This window comes from Rhinoraja longicauda, chromosome 8 (genome assembly GCF_053455715.1).
Source record: "Rhinoraja longicauda isolate Sanriku21f chromosome 8, sRhiLon1.1, whole genome shotgun sequence".
Lineage (NCBI taxonomy): Eukaryota > Metazoa > Chordata > Chondrichthyes > Rajiformes > Arhynchobatidae > Rhinoraja > Rhinoraja longicauda.
The window spans coordinates 114985-127269 of NC_135960.1; the positions used below are offsets into that span (position 1 = coordinate 114985).

The 12285-nt window shown below is 44.3% G+C and overlaps 1 protein-coding gene across 1 annotated transcript in view; it reads left to right on the forward strand.

The window, feature by feature from the left end:
* Positions 1–10527, forward strand: part of LOC144595699 (X-ray repair cross-complementing protein 5-like) — a 96304-nt gene extending 85777 nt beyond the window's left edge. Inside the window, exons 19-21 of the mRNA XM_078403238.1 lie at positions 1099–1166; positions 6347–6418; positions 10342–10527. Of these exons, the coding sequence (XP_078259364.1) occupies positions 1099–1166; positions 6347–6418; positions 10342–10356 (155 nt within the window). The 3' untranslated portion in view covers positions 10357–10527. The remainder of the gene's footprint in view (positions 1–1098; positions 1167–6346; positions 6419–10341) is intronic.
* The last annotated feature ends 1758 nt before the right edge of the window (positions 10528–12285 follow it).

Consider the following 12285-nt stretch of genomic DNA (forward strand, 5'->3'; position numbering starts at 1 on the left):
TACTCATCCTTAATAATGGACACTCAAACCAACGGTTGATGGAATTTAAAACAGAGAAATGTGAGGTGTTACATTTTGGGAAGTCTAACAAGGGCAGGACCTACACAGTGAGTGGTAGGGCTCTGGGGAGTGTTGTAGAGCAGTGGGATCTAGGAGTGAAGGTGCATGGTTCCTTGAAGGTCGAGTCGCAGTTAGGGTTAGGTGGTCAAAAAGACTTTTGGCACATTGGCCTTCATCAGTCAGAATATTGAGTATAGATGTTGGGAGGTCATGTTGCAGTTGTATAAGACGTTGGTGAGACCGCATTTAGAGTAATGTGTTTAGTTCTGGGCACCATGTTATAGGAAAAAAGTCAAGCTGGAAAGGATACAGAGAAGAATAACGACGATGTTGCCAGGACTAGAGGGTGTGAGCTGCAGGGAGAGGTTAAGGAGGCTGGGTCTCTATTCCTTGGAGCACAGGAGGATGAGGGGCGATCTTATAGAGGTGTATAAAATCATGAGAAGAATAGATCGGTTAGATGCACAAAGTCTCTTGCCCAGGGTAGGGGAATCGAGGACCAGAGAACATATGTTTAACGTGAAGGGGAAAAGATTTAATAGGAATCTGAGGGATCACTTTTTCACACAGAGGATGGTGGATGTATGGAACAAGCTGCCAGAAGATGTAGTTGAGGCTGGGATTATACCAATGTTTAAGAAACAGTTAAACAGGTACAGTGATAGGACAGGTTTGGAGGGATATGGACCAAACACAGACAGGTGGGACTAGTGTCACTGGGACATGTTGGACGGTGTGGGCAAGTTGGGCCGAAGAGCCTGTTTCCACACTGTATCACACTATCACTAACCACTGAAGTCAGGCTAAGCTACCTATAGTTTCCACTCTTCTAACACGCACCCTTGAACCGCAGAGTAACATTTGCAAGTTTCCTGTCCTCTGGGCCACTCCTGACTCTAATGATTCTTGACCGATCAAGACTAAATCAGGTTCCTCACAAGTATTCAGTCACTGGTTTTATGAAGCAAGGCTGCCTTACAATTAACTCCAGAATGTGCTACCTCATGGTAATTTTTACAATCTATCCTTGAACTACAGATTCTGTCTCCCTTATCACAAGGAATGAAGATGCAGATAGTACAGTGACCAGTGAAGAAGCCAAGCAGGTAAAAATATGTATTTGTTTTCTCAGGTACATCTGTTGAAATTGGTAAGAGTCTGAAATTCCTCAGCCTTTGGAGGATGAACTTTCTTGGCCCACTGCGTCTGTGACACCCATTATGCCCATCTCTACTAATACGACCTGCATGAATTAGTTCCATATCTTTCTATGCCTTGTGCATTTAATCATCTAAATGGCTCTTAAATGTTGTTACCATTCCTTCCTCCACCACTTCCTCTGGCAGCTTATTTAACCCTCAAATCCCCTTTACACCTCCTCCCTCACACCTAAAGCCTATGCACTCCAGTGTTAGATATCTCTACCATGGGAACCAGTCGCTGGCTATCTACCTGATCCATGTTTATGCCTCTATCCTAACATTGTCAGCCAAGCCCTCCAGTGTGTTTGTGAATCTTTTCTGCATCCGCTCTAGCTTATTCACATCCTTCCTATGGTGTGGAACCAGAAGGACACACAATACTTCAATCACATCAATGACACTAAGTGCATCCTAACTAATGTTTTCTACAACAGTGACCTGCGTGGGTTTTCTCGGGGATCTTCGGTTTCCTCCCATGCTCCAAAGAGATACAGATTTGTAGGATAATTGGCTTGGTAAATGTAACAATTGTCCCTAGTGGGTGTAGGATAGTGTTAATATGCGGGGATCACTGGTCGGCGCGGAACCAGTGGGCCGAAGGACCTGTTTCCATGCTGTATCTCTAAACTAAACTAAAAACTATAATTAACATGGCATCCCAATTCATATCCCTAATGCCTTGGCTTATGAAGACCAGCATGCCTCCTCACTGTTTTACAACACTCCCTAGTTGTGTGACCTGCTCGGGTTTAACTTCACAAAATGCATCTCTTCTTACTTGTCCAATTTAAATCCCTTGTCAGTTAATCTAGATCCAGTCGTAACCATAGATTCCTTCTTGTCACCAATGTTGGTGTTATTGCAAACTCCTTAATCATACCACTTACATTTTCATCAAAATCATTAATGCAGACAACAAAGATATACAATTGGTTTAGGTCTCCAATCTGAATAATAAACCTTCACTACTACTTTCTGCCACCTAACACTGAGCCAATTATCTATCCAATTTGTACATGCCCTGTATCTTGTGACCTACCTTTCTAAACTAACTTTCTGGACAATGTGGAACCTCGTCAAAGGATTGCTAAAGTCAATGTCGTCTGTCCTGCCTTTGTCAATCCTCTTGATCATTCTCTTGTTTCATAAACCAGTCAAATTCTTGTGACATGATTTCCCATACACAAAGCCATGCTGACTATCCCTAATTGTCCTTGCCTTTCCAAATGAATATAAATCCTGACCCTCAATCTATTCCAATAACTTTCCCACCACTGATATAAGGCTGTGTGGTTTAAACCAAAGATAGATGCAAAATGCTGGAGTAACTCAGCGGGACAGGCAGCAACTCTGGAGAGAAGGAATGGGGTGACTTTTCTCCTGCCTTCTCCCCATAACCTCTGAACCTTTCACAAAGCCAATACCCTTCTCTATAGTTCCTTGACTGTTTCCTTCTGCTCTTCTTAAGTATAGGCACAATATTAGCTATCCCCCAGTCTTCCAGTCCTTACCAGCGGCTAACGAAGATACAGCTAGCATTCTGTATACTGCTAGCATTCTGCTCACTAGCTTTCCACAGCATCCTGGAGACACAACAAATCTCCCAGGCCTGACCAGATATATGTGAGGACCCTGTGGGAAGCTAGAGAAGAAATTGCAGGAGCCCTGGCTAAGATTATTAAATCATGAAATACGGGTGAGGTGACAGAAGACTAGAGGGTGGAAAATGTTGTGCCTCTATTCAAGAAGGGCTGTAGAGAGTATTCTGAGGAATAGGATATACATGCATTTAGATGGACAGGGCTGATTGGGGATGGCCAGTGTGGTTTTATGTGATTGAGATCGTGCCTCACAAATCTTAAGTTTTTTGAACATGTGATGTAAATGGTCGATGAGGGCAGAGTTGTAGATGTATATGGATTTCAGCAAAGCAGTCGACAAGGTTCCGCATGGGAGGCTGCTCTGGAAGGTTAGAGGCATGGGATCCAAGGAGAGATTGCTGAATGGATAGAAAATTGGCTTCGTGAAAGGTTCAGAGGTTGTGGGGAGAAGGCAGGAGAATGGGGTTAGGCGGGAGATATAGATCAGCCGTGATTGAATGGCGGAGTAGACTTGATGGACCGAATGGCCTAATTCTATTCCTATTCCTTATGACCTTATGAAGCAGAGGGTGATGGTGGAAGGTTGTTCTTCGGGCTGGAGGCCTGTGACTAATGGTGTGCCTCAGAGTTCGATACTGGGCCCATTGCTGTTTGTCATCTATATCAATGATTTGGATGAGAATGTGCAAGGCATGATTAGTAGGTTTGCAGATGACACTAAAGTGGGTGGTGTTGTAGATGGCGAAGATGTTTGTCAAAAATTGCAGCAAGATCTTGATTGGTTTGGCAAGTGGGCTGAGGAACGGTCAATAAAATTTACAGAGAAGCACGAGGTGTTGCATTTTGGGAAGTCAAACCAGGGCAGGACTACTGAATGGCAGTGCTCTACGGAGTGTTGTAGAGCAGAGGGATCTAGGAGTACAGGTACACTTTCCTTGAAAGTGGCGTCACAAGTAGATAAGGTGGTCGAGAAGGCTTTCGGCACATTGGCCATCAGTCAAAATATTGAGTATAGAAGTTGGGAAGTCATGTTACAGTTGTATTAGATGTTGGTGAGGCCACACTTAGAGTATTGTGTTCAGTTTTGGTCACCCTGTTATAGGAAAGATGTTAAGATGGAGAGTGTGCAGAGAAGATTTACAAAGATGTTGCCAGGACTCGAGGGCCTGAGCTATAAGGAGAGATTGAGCAGGCTAGGTCTTTATTCCTTGGAGAGCAGAAAGATGAGGAGTGATCTTATAGAGGCGTACAAGATCACGGGAGGAATAGAGAGGGTAAATGCATAGTCATTTACCCGCTGAGTTACTCCAGCATTTTGTGATACCGTCATTTACCTAGAATGAGTGAATCGGCTACCAAAGAACATAGCGACATTAAGGTGAGGGGGGAATATTTAATAGGAACCTGAGGGCCAACTTCTTTACACCAAGGTATCACAAAATGCTGGAGTAACTCAGCGGGTCAGGCAGCATCTCAGGAGAGAAGGAATGGGTGACGTTTCGGGTCGAGACCCTTCGTATGGAATGAGCTGTCGGAGGGCGTAGTTGAGGCGGGTACCATCACAAAGTTTAAGAAACATTATGGGTATGTGGATTGGATAGGTTTAGAGGGATATGGGTCAAACGCATGCAGGTGGGACGTGTAGATTGGGCATGTTGGTCGACGTGTTCAAGTTGGGCTGGAAGACCTGTTTTCAATCTCGATATGACCTTGTCAGGCCCTAGGGAATTATCCATCTTTAGGTATTTCAAGACCTTTAATACCTCCCCCATTTAATATATGCTCCAAAATATCGCTTCCCTCTCCTGAACTAGCTTCCATGTCCTTCTCCACCCTAAATACAGACCAGTCACAAGATCTCGTCCATTTCCAGGCTCCACACAAGTTTGCTACCCTGACCCCGGGGACCCGTACTGACCCTGGGGACCCGTACTGTCCCCCGCTGCACTGACCCCGGGGACCCTTACTGACTCCCACTACACTGTCCCTGGGGACCCGTACTGACCCCGGGGACCCGTACTGTCCCCCGCTGCACTGACCCTGGGGACCCGTACTGTCCCCCGCTGCACTGACCCCGGGGACCCGTACTGTCCCCCGCTACACTGACCCCGGGGACCCGTACTGACCCCCGCTACACTGACCCCGGGGACCCGTACTGTCCCCCGCTGCACTGACCCCGGGGACCCGTACTGACCCTGGGGACCCGTACTGTCCCCCGCTGCACTGACCCCGGGGACCCGTACTGTCCCCCGCTACACTGACCCCGGGGACCCGTACTGACCCCCGCTGCACTGACCCCGGGGACCCGTACTGTCCCCCGCTGCACTGACCCCGGGGACCCGTACTGACCCCGGGGACCCGTACTGACCCTGGGGACCCGTGCTGTCCCCCGCTACACTTTTACTCCCATAGAATCTTTTTGGATCCTCTTTTGCCTTATCTGCTCTGCGTATCTCATAGTGCCCTCAGAACTACCTCCCTGGGTGTCGTCTAACATCCACGCACTCCTCAATCACAGCTGCTTACATTTGAAAAGTGACATTTTTCCTGACCAGACCCTTAATATACTTCGTCAACCAAGATTCCTCAATCTTGCCAGACTTGCTGTTCACTAACACGATCATACAGCTCTCAACTCTCCCAATCTCACTTTTAAATGCCTTTCACATCAGCTTTAATTATTCAATTAAATTCAACTATTCAATGATACTTTATTGTCCTTCCTGTCTAATGCCACCAAAATTAAGTTGCCCCAGTTTAAGACTTTTAACTTGTGGACCAGTCCGATCTTTCTCCAAAACTAATTTAAAACTAATAGAATAATGGTCACTGGTCCTAAAGTGTTGACACTTCAGTCACATTTCCATCTCTCGAGCACGGCCCTTTATATATCAATTGGAGAGACTTTCCCGGGCATATTTAACAAATTCCATCCCGTCCCAAGCCCTGTGCACGAAGGCCGTACCACTCGATGTTCCCTCTGGAATGTACTCTCTCGATACTATTGTGATGGCCTCCCTAATCAGAAGCACAACATCCCTCCTCTCTTACCCTCATCTCTACCACGTCCACAGCACCTCTACCCCACAACTTTCAGCTGCCAGTCCTGCCCATCCTCACCCCATGTTTCTATAACAATATTCACTTTCCAGGACCTCTTGGCCGCCCCAGCTGACCCACAGTGTGGGAGGAGCGGCATCGTTGTCAGGGACCCTTGACACTTCCCCGGTACCATAAATCATGATTGGGATAAAAATTCATCTGGTTTACTGCTGACAATCAGGAAATAAAATCCTTCATCCTTACCGACTTTCGCCATTTCCTGGTTCTGTCTTCTGAAATGGCTCAGCAACCCGTGCAGTTCAGACGCAGTTGTTGGAAGACAATCAATGCCACTGGCATCCATGCCACATAAATGAATAACTAGCAACATATTCTGTTGCGTTTTCCTGTGGTTCTGAGTTGTTTCTGTGTCATCTTCAGTTTCTGCTACCAGAGGAAACATCCATGGAAGAGGAGACAGCAAGCAAGGATGGAGGGGATGTCGATGAACTGGTTAGTGCTCTGATCATCACCAGCATGTCTCTGTTTACATTCCCAAGATACCTCATTTGTCACATAGTTCATCACACACCATTGTTCTTAAAGTCAATCACACTTCTCTGATAATAATGAAGTCTGGAGTTAATATTAATGTGTATGTGGCAATAGGTTATAATGTGGGTATATTAATTAATGTGTATATGGCAAGAGGTTAATTGAGGTTGCTCAGATGAAGAGAGATTGAAAGTATACTCAATACCAGCTTTACTTGACTTCACTTTTTGAAATTGAAACATTTCTAATACTATCTGGTTCTGGAACAGAATTTGGACGAGTCTGGAAATGTACCTCAAGGTCATCATTGACCAGAAAGTTAACCAGAAAGTTAACTGCATAAAAACTTCCCCACCCCAGTGATTCTTTCTTCTTCCCCCTCCCATAAGGCAGAAGATGCAGAAGCTTGAAAGTGGCACCACCAACTTCTTCCCATCTGTTATCAGGCTTCTGAATCAGAACGGTCCTTCCATAACCTCGGGCACATTCCGATTCCCTGCATCTACATGTGCCTATCTTATATCTGCCTCCACCACGACACCCGGAAGCACATTCCGGGCACCACCACTCTCTGTGGAAAAACCTGCTCCACACATCTCCTTTAAACTTTGCTCCTTTCACCTTAAAGCTGTGCCTTCTAGCATTTGATATTTTTATCTTGCTGTCCTATCAATGCCTCTTAAATGTTGCATTTGTTGCTTCTGGGACAAAACAATTACCTTGATCGGTACGACAAACAGTATAATCATTGAATCCATCTACTGAGAGTGCATGTTGGCTATAGTGGTACCAATTACTAAATGCACTGCAATTAGTCACCCAGGCAGCTATGACAGCACCTCTCAAACCTGTAATCCCCATTATCAAAAAGAACAAGGGGTTGAATTTCATTCATCAATGCTCGGTCTAACTTCCTGAACTCCCTGTCCACAGTACTATAGGAGCAAGGTCACCAGAAGGATCATAGTCCTTTCAGAAAGATACTGAGCAACCTTTGACGGCAATTAGTGATAGCAGTAAATGTGAACTTTACTAATGATGCTCTTTTCTGCAAATGAATATAGAGTCATAGTGTGATACAGTGTGGAAACAGGCCCTACTGCCCTACTTGCCCACACCGGCCAACATATCCCAGCTTCACCAGTCCCATCTGCCTGCCTTTCGCCCATATCCCTCCAAACCTGCCCTATCCATGTACGTCTGTTTCTTAAACGTTGGGATAGTCCCAGCCTTAACTACCTCCTCTGGCAGCTTGTTCCATACACCCACCGCCCTTTGTGTGAAAAAATTACCCCTCAGATTCCTATTAAATCTTTTCCCCTTCACCTTGAACCTATGTCCTCTGGTCCTCGATTCCCCTACTCTGGGCAAGAGACTGTGCATCTACCCGATCTATTCCTCTCATGATTTTATACACTTCTATAAGATCACCCCTCATCCTGCTGCGCTCCATGGAATAGAGACCCAGCCTAGGAACAGCAATGGCAGGTATTCCTGGGAATAATGCAGAAGTAGCAGGATCAATTTATCCCAAAGAGGAGGAAAGATTCTAAGGGGAGTAAGACAAGGGAAGTCAAGGACAGCATAAAAATAAAAGAGAAGAAGTATAACATAGCAAAGAAGAGTGGGAAGCCAGAGGATTGGGACTCTTTTAAAGAGCAACAGAAGATAACTAAGAAGGCAATACGGGGAGAAAAGATGAGGTACGAGGGTGAACTAGACAATAATATAAAGGAGGATAGTAAAAGCTTTTAAATGTATGTAATGAGGAAAAAAATAGTCAAGGCAAATGTTGAAGACAGAAGCAGGGAAATTTATTATGGGGAACAAAGAAATGGCAAACGAGTTGAACCGGTACTTTGGATCTGTCTTCACAAAGGAAGATACAAACAATCTCCCAGATGTTCTAGTGGCCAGAGATCCTAGGGTGACGGAGGAACTGAAGGAAATCCACATTAGGCAGGAAATGGTGTTGAGTAGACTGATGGGACTGAAGGCTGATAAATCCCCAGGGCCTGGTGGTCTGCATCCCAGGGTACTTAAGGAGGTGGTGCTAGAAATTGTGGACGCATTGGTGATCATTTTCCAATGTTCTATAGATTCAGGATCAGTTCCTGTGGATTGGAGGGTAGCTAATGTTGTCCCACTTTTTAAGAAAGGAGGGAGAGAGAAAACGGGAAATTATAGACCAGTTAGTCTGACATCAGTGGAGGGGAAGATGCTGGAGTCAATTATAAAAGACGAAATTGCGGAGCATTTGGATAGTAGTAACAGGATCGTTCCGAGTCAGCATGGATTTATGAAGGGGAAATCATGCTTGACTAATCTTCTGGAATTCTTTGAGATGTAACTTGGAAAATTGACAGGGGAGACCCGGTGGATGTGGTGTACCTCGACTTTCAGAAAGCCTTCGACAAGGTCCCACATAGGAGATTAGTGGGCAAAATTAGAGCACTTGGTATTGGGGGTAGGGTACTGACATGGATAGAAAATTGGTTGACAGACAGAAAGCAAAGAGTGGGGATAAATGGGTCCCTTTCAGAACGGCAGGCAGTGACTGGTTGGGTACCGCAAGGCTTGGTGCTGGGACCGCAGCTATTTACAATATACATTAATGACTTGGATGAAGGGATTAAAAGTATCATTAGCAATTTTGCAGATGATACAAAGCTGGGTGGTAGTGTGAACTGTGAGGAAGATGCTATGAGGTTGCAGGGTGACTTGGACAGGTTGTGTGAGTGGGCGGATGCATGGCAGATGCAGTTTAATGTGGATACGTGTGAGGTTATCCACTTTGGTGGTAAGCATAGGAAGGCAGATTATTATCTGAATGGTGTCAAGTTAGGAAAAGGGAACGTACAACGAGATCTGGGTGTCCTAGTGCATCAGTCACTGAAAGGAAGCATGCAGGTACAGCAGGCAGTGAAGAAAGCCAATGGAATGTGGGCCTTCATAACAAGAGGAGTTGAGTATAGGAGCAAAGAGGTCCTTCTGCAGTTGCACAGGGCCCTAGTGAGACCGCACCTGGAGTATTGTGTGCAGTTTTGGTCTCCAAATTTGAGGAAGGATATTGCTATTGAGGGCGTGCAGCGTGGGTTTACTTGGTCAATTCCCGGAATGGTAGGACTGTCATATGTTGAAAGACTGGAGCGACTAGGCTTGTTTACACTGGAATTTAGAAGGATGAGAGGGGATCTTATCAAAACATATAAGATTATTAAGGGGTTGGACAAATTAGAGGCAGGAAACATGTTCCCAATGTTGGGGGAGTCCAGAACCAGGGGACACAGTTTAAGAATAAGGGGTAGGCCATTTAGAACGGAGATGAGGAAAAACATTTTCAGTCAGAGAGTTGTAAATCTGTGGAATTCTCTGCCTCAGAAGGCAGTGGAGGCCAGTTCTCTGAATGCATTCAAGAGAGAGCTAGATAGAGCTCTTAAGGATAGCGGAGTCAGGGGGTATGGGGAGAAGGCAGGAACGGGGTACTGATTGAGAATGATCAGCCATGATCACATTGAATGGTGGTGCTGGCTCGAAGGGCCGAATGGCCTACTCCTGCACCTATTGTCTACACAACCTCTCCCTGTAGCTCACACCCTCTAGTCCTGGCAACATCCTCGAATATATAAAATGAAAAGAGTTGCATAAAAATCTATTGAGATTTCCTTAATTTGCCATCACAAAAACGTCGATATATGACATTTGCTGCTCTAGTTTTTCTCTATACGAGAATATAAGAAAGAGGAAATGAATTATCAGGAAAGATGAGGCGTGGGTGACAGAAGATGTAATTTAAGAAAATTACCCCAATCTTAGCAAAGTTTCAGAATTGGATTCAGCTGCAGGTATTTTTAACTTGTTTGATTTGCTCATTTTTATAGCTTGACCTGATGTAAGATGAACCTGTTGAAATGCAGAAGAGGACGAAGGGAAGTAAGAAGGGATTGTCCTGGCAAAGCTGCAAGAACATTTACATTCATCTCCTCAGCCTCAGATTCTCCCATTTAATGACATCACATATTCATTGTATTCATGGAGTTGCTCATCAATCTAACACAAAAAAATAAAAGCTAATTTTGAATCATTGGCATAGTTTCTTGCTGTTTTTATTCATTGACATGGCAGACAGCAGAAAGAACAAATTAAACCAACATGGTCAGTGCTGAACTTGAGATCAAACGGAGAGAAATTGATTCATAAAATGGTTGAAAAAATATGAAGAAAATAACACCAAAATAGAAAGGAAAGAGTCAGAGTTAAACAGCACATCATGTCCATGCCATTGTGCCTATCTCTTCTAGTCCCATTTATCTGCATTTGATCTGTAGATTAGTATGACTTAGTAATTGAAGTACTCGTCTCGCACCTCCAGACTTGGGAACAGCTTCATCCCCAGAGCCATAGCTGCTCTGAACCGGTCCGGCTGAGTGCCCCCCCATGAACTGTCTCCTTTAGATGGTCACGTTGTGCATCGACCCGGCACAGACCTATTTACACTTTATACTATTTTAACTGTCTCTAATTTTGTTTCTCTGGGTTGTGTAAATTTCTGTTGATTAGCTAATTAATTTATTGCATCGAATGGAAGTTGCATTCCCAATCTTCTTGTACCCCTGTACAATGACAATAAAGATAATTGTATTGTATATTTCTAACCCATCAGGCGGAGCTTTCCAGATTTTGTGACACATCTATAAGCTTTGAGTGGTGAGTTACGGACTGCAAGGCATTCCAGTGCTCTGAAGCAGCAGAAAGAAAGGCTCGAGTTGTAATGTGGAGTGTTCTGGCTGTATGTCCCATGACATTCCAGCCAGTTTTGACACCTTGTTTACCATTTTACGGGAAAGATGGTCTGATTATGGATCAAGTAGTGTAGTCAGTCTGAAGAAGGGTCTCGACCCGAAACGTCACCCATTCCCTCTCCCCTAGATGCTGTCTGACCTGCTGAGTTACTCCAGCATTTTGTGATACCTTTGATTATGGATCAAGATCAGCTTCTGTTCAAAAAGAGCAAAACTGAAGAAAGAGGACAGACTGGAAACATCACCAAATACATAAGACCAAAGGCAGGGCACCACAAAGGCTAAAGATCTGGAAATACTCATGTCAAGCACTGCCTGCAGAGAAAGGCATAGTTAACAAGATAAAAGCAAGTTGTGAGATGTACAGAACATGTAGGTTGGGGAAGAAGTTGCAATGAGGATTGAATTCAAAGAAACAAGTGTTATGTGGTGAAGGGCCTGTGGTATTAAATGATGGTGCACGTTAGCAATGGTGAAGGATTGGGGAATAACAAACATCGGTTTAGAAGAGGTATTAATATAATTGTTATTCATTTATTGTATTATTGATTATTATATATTTATGTGCTATTGTGTTAATGAGCCTGTTTGGCTGCAGCACGTAAGGATTTTATTGTTCCATTGCCTGTACATAAGACAATTCAGCATTCTTGACTTTTGAATTGGAATATTATTCTGAAATCACCGTAACAATTTCTGCTAGAAAAATATGAAAAGGCAAAAACCAGAGATAGATTCTAATCCTATCTTATCTCTATAAGAGTTGTGAAAGGATTATCTCAAATGGTCCAGAATTCATTGAAAAGGTTGATGCTAGAAATTTGGAGCAAGTGCAGAAAATGCTGAAAGCACTCAGCCGGTCAACAGCATCTGAGGGAGAAATTGGTAACTGCTTTTCTCCACAGATGCCACTTGACCCGTTAAGTATTTCCAGCAGGGTTTTTTTCAGGTGCCATCTTTGAGAGCAATCTTAAGATCAATAATAATTCAGTTTGAAGAGTTGGACAAGCCATTCCAATGGCT